This window comes from Meleagris gallopavo, chromosome 1, assembly GCF_000146605.3.
Source record: "Meleagris gallopavo isolate NT-WF06-2002-E0010 breed Aviagen turkey brand Nicholas breeding stock chromosome 1, Turkey_5.1, whole genome shotgun sequence".
NCBI classification, from domain to species: Eukaryota; Metazoa; Chordata; class Aves; order Galliformes; family Phasianidae; genus Meleagris; species Meleagris gallopavo.
This window is the reverse complement of record NC_015011.2, coordinates 10676369-10694283: the sequence shown is the minus strand read 5'-3', so window position 1 is coordinate 10694283 and position 17915 is coordinate 10676369. Positions and strand designations below refer to the sequence as shown.

The following is a 17915-nucleotide window of genomic DNA, read 5'->3' as shown; positions in this document are numbered from 1 at the left end:
GAAGAATGATTGTCTGACCTTCTAATCTATCTGTGATTTTGGAAAACTACGGTATGAAAAATAATTTAAATAGTTCTGAAAAATAATGGTATTAACTTCTTTTTCTATTCTAGAGATAATACCTGACTTGTCATCTAGCATAACAACCTTAAAATTATCCCAAAATTGCTTTATTAATGTTCCAGAAACAATTCTTCTTCTACCACAGTAAGTTGTTCTTTTTCTTATTGAGGTTAATATCCAGTTCTTGATGAAGAAAATCTTGTGGCCATTGTTAAGCATAAAATTCAGCATATTTCACTGATTTTTAGAAAATTCTCTCTCTGAGTTTAATTGCTGTATAGTATCTTTTACCTGAAGCCAAATGAGTCCATTTTCTTCATTATTTTGGGAAGTATCATTCCTCAGATTCAAATAGTTATGTTTAGAAATATGTTACTTGACTGTTGAAGCAGACCATTGTTCTAAGAAAACCAGAATTGATTTAATTAATAAATAAATTAAAAAATACTGGCAGTTTTTCCCTTTCAAGGAGTTCTGCGGCTTCAGATTTTTGCACGTGTCCACTGAAATTATTTTTTTCACTTCCCAAATATCACAAGATATTTTTTCTCAAAGAATGACACTTCCTCTGTATGGAATTGTGATAATGATGCATGTGACATTTATTTTGCTGTACCTTTAGAACATTACTCATGTGAAAATCAGGACTTATACTTTTTCTATGGTCACCAGAATGAGGTGGTGGGAGTAGCACTGGAGGAGAGATCAGGTCAGGTGTCTGATAGATTGGGTAGATGTGAGTGCTGGTGGAGGAGCAGGTCAGTAGTCACAGAAAGAGGAAAGAACCCTTCTGTTATCTCAATGTGTACTTCCTTACATTGACTGTAATTTGCTATCTGAAATATGTACAAAATATATGTGAGTATTTTTTTCATGACATTTAATTCACTAGCAAACACAATGAGAACATATTACATTGTATTTTTAATGTGTATTTTCTTGCTATTTTTTCGAAAGTAGTGAAGACCTGCTTATAATATCATCTTAATTACTTCTGCTGACAGTAGTAATTCCCATCTTCCCATCTACATTCCTGACAGAAAACTGTCTGTTCTGATATCTAATCCATTCATTTGTTTATTGAAAACCAGTACAGTTCCAATCAATCTCAGTTGGATTTATTTTGTTTACTAACTTTTCTCTTCTGTATTTTCATGTTTTCAGTTTGAGATCAGTAGATTTAAGCCAAAACAAGATCATAAGCCTGCCTGGGCCAGTGCACTGGAAATCGCTGAACTTAAGGGAGCTGTTATTTAATCATAATCAAATAGGAGTCTTGGACTTGAGTGAAAAGGCATGTGCATGGTCTAGGCTAGAAAAGCTACACTTGTCCAACAACAAGTTGAAGGAGGTAAAGTGTAAAATTCTACCTAAAGAAAATCAACTCACTTTTCAGTTTCAATTGTCAATGTTCATACAATTTTCCTGTCACCACCTCACGTCACTGAATGTTCTAGTAGTGAAATTGTGTGTTACTGGGCAAAATTTTTCCTGTGCAGGAAAATCCCTGTATCTATTAAGCTTTCTTTCTGGAATGTGTGATATAATCAGTTTTCATAATGGATTAATTATGAAGTTCTTTGTATATTAGTGAGGGGCATTTGGTCTGTTTATTTAAAAAAAAATACAAGAATTAAACTACAGTGTAAAAATACCTAGTTTTGTTAAATGTTTATGGTAGTCATGCTCATACAAAAATATATTGTTTTTTAACATTTAGGTGTCTATTAAATGTTCTTTTATTTAGATACCTCCTCAGATTGGCTTCCTAGAAAACTTGACTTCTCTGGATGTAAGTCATAATCCCGATTTGAGATTCTTTCCGGATGAAATGGGAAGGCTGTCCAAAATTTGGGATCTTCCTTTGGAAGGACTCCATCTTAACTTGGACTTCAAACATGTGGGATGCAAAGCCAGAGATATCATCAGGTTTGTTTCCCTATAGCTCTCTAATATTCTTGTTTTGTTTTCTTGGGGTATGTGGTGAGCAGTAAGAGAGCAACATATTCATTTGAAGAGAAGTGCTGGCTTGTCATATGATTTCCAGCACAGCTGCTACTCTGCACGCACACACACACACGCAAAACTGATTATAGTCATTTAAAAAATATGGCTTCAGTGCTTTTTTAATTTGATAATTCTATAAACCAAGTAGTAGATGGCGTTTACAGGTTATTTCTTGAATTCCTTGTGTTCTCAAGTGCACTGCATAGAGTACATTTTGAGTTAATAACAAAAGCAAAAAAGACTTCACTTAATGAATTAAGCTTTAACTTTGAAACCAAAAATTAGAATATACGATTAGAATCCCGGTAGTACCAAACAGATGCTGAAAATTTGAAGGAAATTGTATGTTTTTTGATTTTTACTTGGTCTCAAGGTCTGTTGGTGTTTTTCTTTAATACACATTTCTGTGAGTTCTGCCAACTTCTTTCATGCCAGATTTCTTCAACAACGACTGAAAAAGGCTGTACCTTATAACAGAATGAAGCTAATGATTGTTGGAAACACTGGTAGTGGAAAAACTACACTGTTACAACAGCTAATGAAATGCAAACGAACTGAGCTGGGCTGTCCAAAAGCTACAGTAGGCATTGATGTAAAAGACTGGATCATTCAAGGGAAAGGCAAAATGAAAAAAGAGCTTATATTAAATGTCTGGGATTTTGGAGGTATGTTGAGAGCTTATTATCCTTTATTATTGACTTCTTTAACACATTAATGCGTTGCTTATTCTTAGAGTGATATTTCAAATTGTAGACAGTAAAATTATGCAAATTTACACCAAGAATCAGGTGACCATATATTCATTAGGGAATTCTGCTAATTGGCAGAAAGTTCTTCAAATTTAATATAAAGCCTCAGGAATTTCACATCCCAAAGGTGGTTTGATCATTCATTTCAACTATAGCACTCTAGAACTGTAATTTCAGAATAATGAAAAACTTTATCTCCAGAAGAACCATCTTCCATTCAAATCTGTTTTTCCCTTTTGTAGTCAGGGTCTCTAGACTATACATTAACACTGTTTCGTAAGGACACAGAAGACACTGCACTTAGGGAGAGGCTTGGGGGTTTTTGTAAACCTTTCTAAGTCTGGGGGATTCTAGAAGCACTTCTAAAACATAGGGGTGTTTCAACCTCTAGAAAAGTTTTTTTTAAACATTGGTCTGTGAGCAGCTTAATACAGCCTATATCACAATGCATATGCATACATGTTAAATGACTAGCTTCAGTTGTGACACCTTGTGATTTTAGTTGCTGAGCCTGTGAATAAGACTGTTATTTTGAAGTTGGTTAAATAACGAGTAAAAGAAAGGAAAGGGTAAAAGAAGGGAAGGAGCAAGGAAGAAAGCAGTTTATATTTTGGTGATTAGAAATTTAGTACTGAGTTTTTAAAAGAAGCATGGAATGCAGCAAGCATGTCTATCCAGTTGTTGAACCTTACGCTTCTTGATTTAAAACCAGCTTACGCATTCCAGCACTGCATCTCAGTCAGCGAGATACCACAGAATACCTACCTAAAATTCATAGTTATTGCAGGTTTTCTATCAGTTTAGATTATATTATGCAAGCATTTATTTCATTTATGAAGTAGTGATCTGAGAGCAAGTGTTACACTACTTTTTATGATCTGCAGATGCTCAGTGAATGAGGTTCTAAACAGTGGGATTTTTTTATCATTAGGACAAGAGGAGTTCTACAGTACCCACCCTCACTTCATGACCCAAAGAGCTTTGTATCTTGCTGTTTATGATCTCAGCAAAGGACAAGCAGAGGTGGATGCTATGAAGCCATGGCTTTTTAACATCAAGGTATTAAGCCATAGATATGTACAGAATGGAATGCCACATTCTGGGGAGCTGCTGATGAGTGCAAATTAACCACAAATACTTTTAGAGAGAGAATAGCGAAGAAGCTCTTCAGTAAATAAAACTAGTAAGATAAAACAAGTGCTGAAATGTATTATGAATTGGATGTGAAAGACCGACACCATTTTGTACTTGAGATGATAGAGCGATGTGCAGAACAGTTTGCATGTTCTGGCAATATTTTAGATTGAGTGATAAATATAAAAAAGGTTTTGTATTAAAGGGATAACGAGTTAAGCATGCTTTTTCTTCTACACCATTGTATTTTCTGGGGAAAATGGAATTTCACTCATGTAAAACTGACTAGATGGTTATTTGAAATCATGTTGTTAAGTTTATGCTTAGCATCCTGTTGTTAAAAGGAATGATCCCAGGACTATAGTAGGGAAATTGATCTTAGAATCTGCCTGTATATTTTTCTTTTGCTGTAAGAGGTTTTTTTTTTGCTTTTGGTGGAATCATCCCATAGTGAACGTTACTTGTCTTTTGCTTTCAATCTGATAGTTAGCCATAGCTGGGCAATGCAATTACATCAGGATTTTGTATATGGGTCCTGTTTGTTAAGCTTACCTTTTTTGTTCTTTTCACCTTGAGCAGTGATACAGTCAGATAAGCATTGATGAACAATTAAACATTCTTATGTGTTGTTCCCTGCTGTGCAGTGCTTGCTGGTGTTTTGTAGTTGCACTGTTCCTCTGACAGCTGGCATAGCACCCTGTGCTTTTCCACTGTATTATTCTCTTCTAATGAAAAATACAATTGCCTGTGCTACTGCCAATACTATTAATCTACCAAGAACGAAATCCAGATCTCAACCACTTCCTTTGAAAAGTTTATTTTATAGATTTCTGGTTTTGAAATTTAAATGTATTTTGAATAAAGGCATGAAGTGGTATTTCAGATTTAGATTTACCCATTGCTCAAACTTAGAAGAGGTATGTTTAAAAAGAAAAGAAAAGGAAGAAACAGTTTCTTTTATCATTGTATTGATTATTTTGACCAAATTGTTCACTGTTTGCATGCATATAAAATAGCATCAACATTGAGTTAATGGATTATATGAATATTGCTACAGGCACGAGCTTCAACATCCCCCGTCATTCTTGTGGGCACCCACTTAGATGTTTCTGATGAAAAGCAACATAAGGACTGCATGAGTAAAATTACTAGAGAGCTGTTGAATAAGCGAGGCTTCCCAGCAATCCAGGATTATCACTTTGTGAATGCTAAAGAAGAATCAGATTCCATTATGAGACTTCGGAAAATCATAATAAAGGAGAGTCTTCATTTCAAAGTAAGCTGCATGCTGTTTGTATCATTGAAAACATCCTAGTTTTAGTTAAGTACATATGTTTTAAGACATTCATTAAACACATAATTAAATGCATTTTTTGTGTGGTAGCCTTGCCTTCTGTAAAACACAAACACAGCAAAATAATGATGGAAAATTGCCAGTTTTTATTTTGTTTATTTTTCTAGCAAGAAATCAATTTAACAAAGATCTCAGCTAAGTTTCTTTCTCAAACCCTAAGGCAGTAAATAGAGTATTTAATTTAAAATTGTCCATCTTTTTCTTGTGAATAAACCTGATAAAAAACTACCCATTTTTGTTGGTTATGTAATTGCAATAATAAATATTGCAAGGTTTCAGGGGATCAGGAAAGAAGATTTTGTGATTTCTGAAAGCTAACTAATTCTTTATTTACTGATTTGATATTGCACTATGTGCTGGAATTCTTAGAAGGAGGAAAGTGAATGAAAGTAGGCAAAGGCCTCCTGGTTTGAGTGATCCTCCTAAACTGGCAAGTCTGCTCGTAGTTCTGTTGTCTCTAAAGTCATCCCTGCCACCCACCCACTTGTTGCCTACTTAGTCAGGCCATCAAACTCTGAGTGTGAGCAAGCAGGGACAGAGTAGTCCAAGCATGGAGCTGGTAGAAAGACAGGATCCAATCTATAGCAGAAAGAATATGGGTGTTTTTATTTTTCTGCTTTTTGATTGTATATACAGTATCAAAACATGTTCAAGAGAGAAACTGGTGTCTTCGAAAGTCACAGGCAGAACTTCATAAATCACAGCAGAGCCCAGATTACTTCTAAATTATTGCTCTGATGATTTTAAAGAGCAAATTCTCTATTTATGGCTAGCCTCACACTGTTGTATTACAAAGGAGGGGAAGTGTAGACACTCCTCATTTTCCTCTCTGAGGAACCATCAGCTGAGCCACATCCTTAAACTGCCCATCTTCATTCCACTGTTCAAGGGATAATTAACCAGTGCAGTAAAAATCATTTCTGTAACACCCACATGCATTCTGACTGAATTTAACTGATTTAAACTGATGTTTAAACTTCCATATGAAAGTAAGGTAGTCCAAAGGAAAAGAGATATTTTCCATAAATAATGTAGACACTTTGTGAAAGGAGTTACAAGGTACCTGCCTATGAATTAAGCGCTGAATTAAGCACTAAACATGGCCCTCAAATGCTTTGAGTCTTTGAACTTCCACAAGAAAGTAATTACGTTTCTGACACATAAAATGCCCCAATACATTGGTATTTAGCTTCTTTGGCAAACTAAGAAGCCAATTGGGAAATGTTAAGACAATTGTTTCCCATTTCCCCGCACAAAACAACTTATTCAGCTCCTCTGGAGAATAAAAAACCTGACTGATGGCTAGCTAATACCAAAGGTCAAAGCATGTGTCCAGCAAGGAACTCAGACTACAGGAAACAGGAACAAAATCCTTGGCTGTGTTGCTCATCTGCTAGATTTATTCTCTTCTGTTTTCCGCTGACTATCACCATCAGTTGACTGTGGACATTCTTACTTAAGCAACTGCCCTTTTCCCCCTAACTTTTCTGGAGACATTAGAGATTACAAAGAGTGTGATTTTAAAAATTATTATATCTTTTGTCCTCTGTTAACATGAGATGCATGGCATTATCTGTTCATACAGTGAGTGTTGTCCTTTTACTTCAAATCAGAACTTCTCTTTGAATCTCTTAGATGTCATGTTAGATTTTTTATTTTCCTAAATACATGTAATAGAGCAGTATTTTCTTCTATGCTTTTTCTTTTCTAGAAAGACATGCATACGTTACTTCTGAAAGAATTAGTCCCATCTATTTTTCAGAAGCCATATTAGTCAGTAGGTGTGCTTATTCCTTGCTGCTGCTACGGTTAGGCTAATATACACAGCTTGCATCTGAGTTGCAATATTGTTTACACTTTATGTGAATAAATAAATACATTTAATATTATTATTCCTACTTGTACAGATAAGAGATCAGCCAGTGGTTGGTCAGCTAATTCCTGACAGCTATCTGGAGCTGGAGAAGAGAATTTTGCTGGAAAGAAAAAATGTCCCGGTTGAATTTCCTGTGATTGATCAGAAACGATTACTAGAAATGGTACAAGAAAACAAGTTACAACTGGATGAAAATGAACTCCCTCATGCAATTCACTTTCTGAATGAGTCAGGTAAAATATGATCTTCAGTGTATGTTTCGTTGGCAACTTGTTGCAGATCCGCAGCAGATGAGACTTGTACGAATTCTTAAATTTCACTCGAGGTCGACTCAGTGTGTTAAACTGAAATGCTGACCATGGGTAAGATACTGTGGTTTGAAAATCCACATCATTATGTCATAAAGGAATTTCATGATAAAAAGCTCTGTTACTCTTGTAACAATTTATGTGTTGTCACTCCCTGGAAATATCTAACACTGCTTGTTAGGCTGCACAGTGCCCGAAGAAAGGTACAGTTGTTGTAACAGCTTGAACAGAATGGCAGGTAACAGCTTGCATCAGTACCATGCAGAATTTGTAATATTAAATAATTAACAACATAGAGCATAGCTTCACCAAAAATGCCCAAGTCAGATAACAAACCTAACAAAACATCTGAAAATAAAGGTAAAGCTGAACAAAGCATGATTTCATTCTACTCCTCCAAGATACTGACATAGATGCAGTAACTGAATTTAATATTCACATTGATTGTATCAAGTCACATAAGGAAGACAGCTCAGAGTGGGGCACTTATGCTGCTTAATATGGAGCATGAGGAATGTGTTGCTAATTACAGTGTGTTTTGTGCAGGTGTACTGCTTCATTTTCAGGACCCAGCACTACAGCTAAGAGACCTGTACTTTGTAGATCCTAAGTGGCTATGTAAAATCATGGCACAGGTCAGTCTCTGATTACTTTCTATGTCTACATTCATGAAACTTTTTCCCCTGTACCAAACCACTGTAACTTATAAATGATTCTTTTTCACTATTTCTGTACATTATTTAGTATTTCTTCATGGCCCAAATTACCTGTCTCTTTCTGTCTTGTTTGCATTCTAAACAACTGCCCATCTCAGTTTTTCCATTTCTTACATAATGCCCAACATCATTTCAGCTGCACTGGGTGCAGGAAGACCCATAGAGTAAAAAAACCTCAGAGATGCACAATAATCCCACAGGATATTGCGGTAGGTGGAGGAGAAAGCAGAAACTCTGGATTAAAGTAATAATAATGGGTAAGGAAGGGCTACTGTATGCTTGTACTGGTGATGTAGGAAAGTGGATGATGCAGAATCATGTATTAGGACAGAAGAGTAACAGGTTGTCTGCTTAAGTGGATCCATAATGATATTTTGATTTAGGAACACCACTCTCAAACTTTTTCATAAATATTCACATAAGCTAACTTCTGAAACTTTACCTTTCATTCAGCAGAGAAAACAGGAATACAGAAATGTAAGTTTGAGCCTACAAAGCTCAAGTAAAAGTAAAAGCTCAAAGTGGGAGTGAGAGAAGACTGGGGACATGGTGTAGTCTGCACTGCTCTGCTTGTGTGAAGTGTTGATATGAAAGATCACTATGTGTATGTTCCTTTCAGGCTACACTTCCATAAATCATCTTATAGAATATGTTTCTTATAATATGAAATAGTGGGAGCTACTAAAGAATGGTAGCACATTAATGGCGTGGACAGGTTAAATTTCATCACTGCTGTCTTCTTGCTATTTAACATTATGGAAGTCACTGGTTTCACTGTGACATAGAGTCCAATTTTTCCCCTAAATAATAGACTACCAAACATTTGAGGGAACATTAGTAAGGAAAGTACAACCTAATGATGACTGTACACCTCAAATTGTTTTACTTTTTTGGAAAGATTTTGACTGTGAAAGTGGAAGGCTTTTCTAAATATCCTAAGGGAATTGTAAAACGCTCAGATGTGGAAAAATTCCTTTTAAAGAAGAGCAAGTTTCCTAAGATCTACATGTCACAATACTTCAAACTTCTGGAAAAGTTTCAGATTGCTTTGCCATTAGGAGAGGACCAGCTACTGATCCCAAGCAGGTAAGCAGAGACCCATAAACCCATAGAGAGTGATCATGATAAAAACCTCCCAAAGGGCTTGCTAGCTTAACTCATCAACAGAGCAATTTGGCATTTGAAAGCATATTACATACTTATTACTTAGTAAATGCTTTCAGAGACATGTTAAACTGATCCTCTGGCAGATAAGTTTCCATCTTTGAAAAATAAAATGCTTTATCAGTAAAGTACTTCTTTAATAGTTATCGTGCTCCACAATAAGAAGATTATAATTTAGCCTTACATCATGGTCTGCTTACAGTACAGGTATTTATTGCAAAGTAAATTATAACCATAAATTCTTATGATTTATTTGCTTGAAGTCAGAACCAATCAAGTTACTCAGAGGCAGAATCTCTCCAAAACAGGGCAGTGACTAAATGCAACCAAAAAGATGTTCTGAATGTGGTCTTTTTGCTCTATCTGTAGCAGGTAATGGTTCCTCTGCCTCAGGTACAGATTTCCCTAGTGTGTTAGATAATGCTTATTTTTCTTAATGAAATTTTTTGTGAGGATGTGATAAATTTGAATTATAGCAGAAATTTATCACAAACAAACAGAATAAGCAAATGCACTGTCTGTTGCTGGGTTGTTTGTATTATTCATTCATTAATGAATACATTTTGCATTGTAAGGAATGTATGCCATCAGTTTGGATAAAGTACATCATTAAACACGGTATAATATTTTTGTTCTTTCAGTTTGTCTGATCACAGACCTGTTATAGAGCTTCCCCACTGTGAAAACTCAGAAATTATCATCAGACTTTATGAGATGCCATACTTTCCTATGGGATTTTGGTCCAGGCTGATCAACAGGTTGCTTGAAATATCACCTTATATGCTGTCAGGAAGAGGTACAGATCTTTTGCTTCAAATGCAATAGTGAGCGTATTTCCTCTCAACATGAACACGTACATTCTAAAGCTCTAATCCCCAGTTCTATTTTGATTTAGTTATTTTCTGAGCCATTCAGAATTGTAAGAAAAATGGCAGTGGTAATTTTTGTAATTTAGAAGTATCCAGGAGCAATTACTGCATGAGATCTTCACAGTGACGCGCAAAGAAAAGTGAAAGTGTAAGAAGCCTTTTCTCTCCTTCGAGTGCTAGAAATAGAGTGACTCTTCATATGCGTGCAATCTTGTCCTTTGATTCCACAGAGGATATAGGAAAGGATAGGTTTTCTTCACAGAAAGATGAGTTAATCTGTTCTCCCTGTGTGGATGTCCAAAAGCTCCGCTTTGGTCAGAAGTGGTGATTTTTTTGTAATTTTTCTTTACTATTTCAGTGTTTTGACTTGAGATTTAGCTCCTGAACTTTGCAATTTCATTCATCTTTGTTCTTTTATATCTGATTTATTAAAACTAGTGATGAGGAAAGTGTGCAAAATATGCATTGCTAATCTACAAATGCTACTTATAACCATCACCTGAGTATAGAATTCCAGTTGCATCTTGCTATACCATGTGTGTGTGATAGAGGAACAATTTAAATCAACAATTTTTTTCATACACGGCCTAAGATAATGTATATTTAAAGCTGAATGTACTTAGGCATTTGTTGAATCCCTGCATTGTTTACATCTCATTAAATATTTAGCTTGTAGCTTTGCCTTATAGAGCTGATGACCAGTTGACACATATTCAGCATTTATGGGGCTGTTCTGACTGCAAAGTTGTAGCCTCCATTTTGTGTATTTGGCATAAGTGTTCAATGATAATTAAACACTTACATATCATTACTTACTCTGAGTATTTAAAAAAGTGACTTTCATATTAGAGATCAGATTTTTAATCAATTTTTATATTTTCTAGCACGAGCTCTTCGTCCTAACAGAATGTATTGGAGACAGGGCATCTACTTGAATTGGTCTCCTGAAGCTTATTGTCTGGTGGAATCAGCCGTATTTGACAACAACCCAGACAGTTTTTTGAAAATTACAGCACCTTCTTGCAGAAAAGGTGAATTATTCCTGAGACTGATTTGTGCTCGAGTTTGATTGCAGCTTGGCATTTTGCTTTGTTGTGCTTTTGCCTTTTGGAATGCAAAGTTTAGCCTTGCAATTGTAAGTTTGGCAGATAGAGGCTATAATTTCCCTGTTTTGGTTTGTTGAAGGTTGCATCCTTTTGGGACAAGTTGTGGATCACATTGATTCTCTTATGGAAGAATGGTTTCCAGGTTTGCTGGATATAGATGTATGTGGTGAAGGGGAAACACTGTTGAAGAAATGGGCTCTGTACAGTTTTGAAGATGGTGAAGAACACCAAAAAATACTACTTGATGACTTACTTAAAAAAGCTGAAGAAGGTATTTATGTTTATGACATCTGAAGTACGTAGATAAATTTTGTATTGTACTTTATAACATCTGGGTACTTCATGGTATTTAAAAGTGTTGTCATTTCTGTAGGAAATAATTTGAAAGTATAAGGCAAAATCAACTTACTCCTTTTTTTTTATTTAATCCAAGAGATGTCTGTATAACTGTACAATATGGGATAGATTGCAATTGCTCAATATAGTAGTTTATAAATGGCATCAGTGAAGAGTATTTCTGTCATGACTCTGATAATGCAACTTCGTTTGTGTAATTGAATCTAGCACATAGTAAAACTGTTACTTGATCTTTTGGGATCACATACAGCAGTAACTTGAAAGGCAGTATTCACGTGTTAACAGAATTCTTTCTTTTTGTAGATAGAAAACATCGCTCTGCGTTAATTGGGCGTTGTGGCGTAGCAGCAGTTGCTTTTACATTTGATTAGTACAGATTCAGAACCTAGAAAATATTTCAACATGTAAAATGCTGTGGAAATTGAATGTGATAGTTGGTTTCTGCTGAATGTGTATCCGTATACACACATAAATATAAGCCCACGCATATATCTTAATTTCTTTATAGCTATGTTTGTCAGGTGCACTTTTAGAGATCCGTGCATCTTCCAGTGCCTTTTGATTGCTGACTGTGCTTTTTTTCAATTCTAATTGATTTTTCTCAGGAGATCTTTTAGTAAACCCAGAGCAGCCAAGACATACTATTCCCATCGCTCAGATTGCTCCTGATCTGATCCTGGCTGACTTGCCTAGAAACATTATGTTGAACACTGATGAGCTGGAATTTGACAAAGCTCCTGAATTTCTCTTGGGTAAGCATTATTTTGTAGGTCTTTTTAGGAGAGCTTACATTGGCAGATCTGTTGAAATCAGTTCTGCAATGTATGAAAGACAAGTGAGAGATTTCTCCTCAGCGGAAATGTATTTTTTAAGATACACAGAATTCCAGGCTATTCAGTTCTGAATTTTCCATTAACTTTTATACAGGGACACTGTTTTTAATGTGTTTTGATTATCGATCGTGATGTTTACCAGCGGATGATCCACACATTTTAAAATAGGATCCTTTTGGCTATTTTTTGATAAATGTTTGATATGCCTTTGTTTTTAATATTCTTTTCAATGTTGTCTTTGAAAAGGTGATGGTGGGTTTGGATCAGTGTACCGTGCTTCCTATGCTGGAGAAGAAGTTGCTGTAAAGATTTTCAATAAACATACTTCCCTCAGGCTCCTAAGACAAGTAAGAAGTGATGCTTTGTTTTCTGTGGTGTTGCTTGTGGAATATCAACCCTGGTAAAGAGCTTTAAAAAACTCAAGTACTGTGCAAGACTATTTCAAAACATTTCAGAGCTATGCTGCCCACAGTATTTCTGATATCTGATATCAGATATTCTTATATCTGATTTTACAATTTGCAGGAGCTTGCAGTGCTTTGTCACCTCCATCATCCCAGCTTAGTGTCTTTGCTGGCTGCTGCTGTCCGTCCCCGGATGCTGGTGATGGAATTAGCCCTTAAGGGATCTCTTGATCGTTTGCTTCAACAAGACAAAGCAAACTTAACTAGAACACTTCAGCACAGGATAGCTCTACATGTAGCTGACGGCTTAAGGTAAGTGTGACTTCTGTGCTGCTGTAAAAACTGCAGTTTGGACATATTGAAAATGGAAAGTTAATCTTTTCTTACATCTTCAGCAGAACATTTCTTGGGCAGACAAATACTTGTATTTTTCTGATTGATTATCTGATGTAGAGCACAAGATTTTTACCTGTTTTTTGGTTGTGGGGTTTTTGTTTTTTCTTTCTGGTAATAAGTGGTGCTCATAGAAGCAGAGATGTGGCAAAAACACTGATTGGAATTTGCTATGTGGCCATGGATTCTGTATTAAAGTATCACAGAAATTAATTCAATACATTTTTGCATTTCTGAAAGTCCATGAATATCTTCAGAAGCTATGGAAGTGTGACCATGAAACCACAAAATCTGCAAAATTTGCACAGAAAATTCAGTTTGTGAGATTGTTGTCAGCCACTGACACTGCAGATAAGACTTGGGACTAAAATTCTGCAGTGTTTTTATTTACTGTGGCAGTAAATACTGTGTCAGAACAATTCTGAAGTTACTATTTAGTAAGGCGGGGTCATGTTGGTGATACTTGTCTTTTTTGTTACACATTATTTCACATTTGAAACCACAATTTAACCGTTGTGGGAACGATGCATTTAGTGTTTGTGTGTACACGTATCCCTAAATTCTGAATGCTTCTAATAAATACCTTTTTGGTCAACAGGTACCTGCATTCAGCAATGATCATTTACCGTGATCTAAAGCCTCACAACGTGTTGCTCTTTACCCTGTATCCCAACGCTGCTGTCATTGCAAAGATAGCTGACTATGGCATTGCCCAGTATTGTTGCCGAATGGGAATAAAAACCTCCGAAGGCACACCAGGTCTGGCAAGTGCTTTGGCTTACATCAATTCAAAAAAATAGCTAATACATTTTTGTTTAAGTTTGTGAGAAGTATCTCCTGTCTACACTGTAGTTGAAATCTCCAAATGTGGTCATGGTCATATTATACATTGTGGTATCAGATTTACACCCCTCAGCGTTTCTTCCTTTTGTGCTCTAACCCCGTTTAGAAGAATTGAGAATCATAGAATCATAGAATCCTTAGAGTTGAAAGACAGAAGTCTTGTGTTAGTATAGATTTTGAGATATTGAAATTATACTTCTAAAAGTGTTTGTTGTTTGAATTTTCAGTAATGCATGGATAGGTCTTTTTTTTTTTTTTTAAGGTCAATGAATACCTGCTCTGTTCTCTCACCCGCAAGAGGACTGTTTAGCATCAGTTCTAAAGCACTGAGCACTTGAAGAACTCTGAATGGTTCCTTTAGGTCTTTGAAATTGTTTGTGACATATGGCCTCAAGTGTTAAGTGTTAGGTCTTCAAAAAGACTGCAGACTTGTTTTCCATTTTCATTTTTATGATAAATTAATTATTTTATATGTATTGGTGCAGGAGATCTGTAATTAATCTACCATCTCCTTCCTTTATATTGATTACCAATATTTTGGTTAGTCTGCAAACTATTCCGGCCCAGAAATAGTGTGACATTTTTTGTTTACTTCCTCTGATATTTTCATCAGTAAGTGTTTACTCTTACAAGAATAAAGATGGCTTCAACTTGGTATGAATCATAAATATTAATGATTTATTTATTTGCAGGATTTCGAGCACCAGAGGTTGCCAGAGGAAATGTTATTTACAATCAGCAAGCTGATGTGTATTCATTTGGCTTGCTTCTCTATGACATTTTAACAGGAGGAGGTAGAATAATGGAAGGTGTGAAGTTTCCAAATGAATTTGACGAGTTAGCAATACAAGGAAAGTTACCAGGTACGTATGCCTTGTTTCTTCCAGATTTAACATGAAAGCAGGCCGTTTGCTTCATTTCCTCTAAAAATAACAGCTCTTGTTTTACACTGTATCTGATGGTGATCAGAAGTAGAGCCCAAACAATAACACTTTTTAGAAACTTCTATTTCCACACTGTCTTAAAATAGTGAGAAATAAGCATCTATTCAACATATGTTGGTTGTAATTTCAAGGCAACAAGCTGGTTCGTTTTATAAAGAAATAGATTTTCCATACTTGCAGTTTTGCCCAGACCTAACTTAAATGAGCATTGCTAGAGGTATCTTCTAAAGTCGTGTCTGGGCTTGACCCCTTGCCTACTACTTTTTTTATGCATATCATGTAATGTATCATTAAAATAAATCCACTTCTCTTCTTTGATCATGATACATTACATTAAAAAAAACATTATTGAAGAGCTGCTTATCTCACAATTTTTTGAAAAGTCTTATAAATGCCTTTACTTATACTGCCTTTAAGAGCAGCCACTGCCCGTAAAGCTTTTAAATAGTAATCCCCTTTAAAGTGTCAGGTATTGGAAGTCCCTGCCTAGCTATGTAGCATTCTTCAAATGCCATATGCATTGCAATATGTGGCTGTTGGTTGCTGAAGAAAGGCTAAGCAGGGTGAACATGATGTAGTCAGCTGAACAGTGTAACTCATGGTGTTCTCATTTATTGCCCTGCAATAGAGGATATGAAATGTTCTTTGAGGCTGAAAAGTCACTCCATCTAAGAAAGGGCAGTTATATGACTTCTCCATTTGAGAGATAGAGTTCATACATTTTAAACTGTAAAGAGAATAGTCCAGTTCCTAATAATGATCAGAAGTATTAATTTCTGGAGATAATACAGCTCCATCTGTGTACATGGTCATCTTTTATATATTTCCACCACAGAAAGGACTGGCTGAGTTCACAAGTAAACAGAGCCCGTTGTTTGCTAAACAGAGTATGTTCATTTGTAGGTTTTACTCACTAATTGACTAATTCATGCTACCTCTGCCTAATGGAGGACTGGAGTATCTGCTGTACATGTTGATGAGTCAAGAGGAAAAGCAATACAAGCACTGTTACTCATGAGTGATTTGTTCCTCCAGTGGTCAGCACCTATACTGATAAGATGCACATTCAAAGCACTGAGTAGGGATTTAAACTTCCATATCTCACAAATACTATTTAGAGTTGCTTATCTGAACTGCTATACAATTTATCAAAAGTTGATCTGTATTACCAAACACAGGAGAATAAATCTGGGGAAAAGAAAAAATTGTCGATAGGAATTGAAAAGACTACAGACAGAAATTACATGGCCTGGAGTGGTCAGCGTGAATCATAACATAACTCACACATATCTGATTCAATCCTCATGAAAAGGGACTGAATCCATTTACTTTAACTGCTTTTAATGAAAAAGACTCTAACTCTGTGACTCTCATTTTTCTGTGATAGCAGATGAGCAATTCCAAGCTGTTGGTTCTGACATTTTGCCTTAGAGCGAGGTATTACTTAGAGCAGTTTTGTAAGAAGTTAGATGGATTCTTAAATTAAGGAGAAGGTTATTCAGAACTTGTAGTACTGCTGTAAGAGGATGCCTAAGAAGTTATCTTATTTTTCATTTAAGATCCTGTCAAAGAATATGGGTGCGCCCCCTGGCCTAAAGTTGAACATTTAATTAAAAAATGTTTGAAGGAAAATCCTCAGGAACGACCAACATCTTCCCAGGTATTACTTAATGGTTTATTAGTATTTTTGTGATAGATGACACCATGAAGTTTCTGTGCTATCTAAAAAGAAATAGCACGTTTTCATCAGTAAGAGGCACAGTGTTTTCAATGTTTTTCTCCGTCTCTGGAAAGAAAACAACCATGGAATACCGCCTGCTCTTATTACCCAAGATAAACTGTTCCATTCAAATCTACCAACCATTTATTGCAGCCCTCTGTTTTTCCTTGTTTTGCTCTGTAATGATGATAGTGAAACAGAGTGCAGATTACTTCATATTTTTTACTAGAGTTATGCAAAAAGGACTTTATTGTATAATATCAGCACAGATTCCTTACACTGTTCCATGCATGTGAGAGGAGGAACAGTGATGTGGATGTGAAATCTACTGTCCGTTATCACACATCACATTGCTCTTTGATGTGAAATTTTGAAACATGCCTTTATCCCACTGATCTCCTAAAAAATAAGAAAATGAAGGTAAAGTTGCTCGTTGAACATTGCTCATTAGTAACAGTATACAAATTAGTGGACTTGCTGAGATAGCATGTCTGTATTCCATAAAACATTGTTATCCATCCCTTGTTATTTATTTAGCCCTGTACAAGCCCTTGTTATTACCATGTGCATGCTGTGGCTTTCTTTGTAGGTGTATGAGATTTTGAATTCTGCGGAGCTTATCTGTTTGATGAGGTATGTTTCAATACCCAGCACTTCCACAGCAGAGTGCATGGTAGCTACCAATCAAAGCTGCAAGAAGGCAGGAGTCTGGATAGGCAATGGGAACACAGAAAAAGCACAGCTTTCATTTGTTAACCTAAATACAGATGGACATACTTGTGAGGTATGTGTGAAAGTTGTCGTTTATTATAACTTTGTGGCACCCAGATGTGTTTCAAAAGAGTTAACTGCGTTTGAACAGTAGGATGTTGCTTCTGGACAGTTCAGCTTTGAGAGATCTTGGCAAGAAAAAAGATTTCTTGTAAATGAATCATCCATGCATCTATGAAATGTAACAGAAACACTCTCTTATCCTCTCTTCCTGCCATCCTGCTTGAACTTTTGACTAATTCTATCTTTCCAACACCGTGTTTCTTTCTTACACTGAGATGGGGATTGGAACGTGATGATCCTT

At 35.9% G+C, this 17915-nt stretch overlaps 1 protein-coding gene across 2 annotated transcripts in view; it reads left to right on the top strand.

Moving 5' to 3' along the window:
• LRRK2 (leucine rich repeat kinase 2) overlaps positions 1–17915 on the top strand; it is a 63112-nt gene that overhangs the window by 34692 nt on the left and 10505 nt on the right. For both annotated transcript variants that reach the window (XM_010728672.2, XM_019620949.2), the window contains 19 exons: positions 114–207; positions 1228–1414; positions 1811–1992; positions 2506–2735; positions 3751–3878; positions 5011–5229; positions 7215–7416; positions 8038–8126; positions 9106–9293; positions 10013–10167; positions 11125–11271; positions 11426–11617; positions 12309–12455; positions 12783–12883; positions 13062–13252; positions 13932–14092; positions 14869–15039; positions 16680–16780; positions 17430–17624. In XM_010728672.2, coding sequence (XP_010726974.2) covers positions 114–207; positions 1228–1414; positions 1811–1992; positions 2506–2735; positions 3751–3878; positions 5011–5229; positions 7215–7416; positions 8038–8126; positions 9106–9293; positions 10013–10167; positions 11125–11271; positions 11426–11617; positions 12309–12455; positions 12783–12883; positions 13062–13252; positions 13932–14092; positions 14869–15039; positions 16680–16780; positions 17430–17624 — 3080 coding nt within the window. The remainder of the gene's footprint in view (positions 1–113; positions 208–1227; positions 1415–1810; positions 1993–2505; positions 2736–3750; positions 3879–5010; positions 5230–7214; positions 7417–8037; positions 8127–9105; positions 9294–10012; positions 10168–11124; positions 11272–11425; positions 11618–12308; positions 12456–12782; positions 12884–13061; positions 13253–13931; positions 14093–14868; positions 15040–16679; positions 16781–17429; positions 17625–17915) is intronic.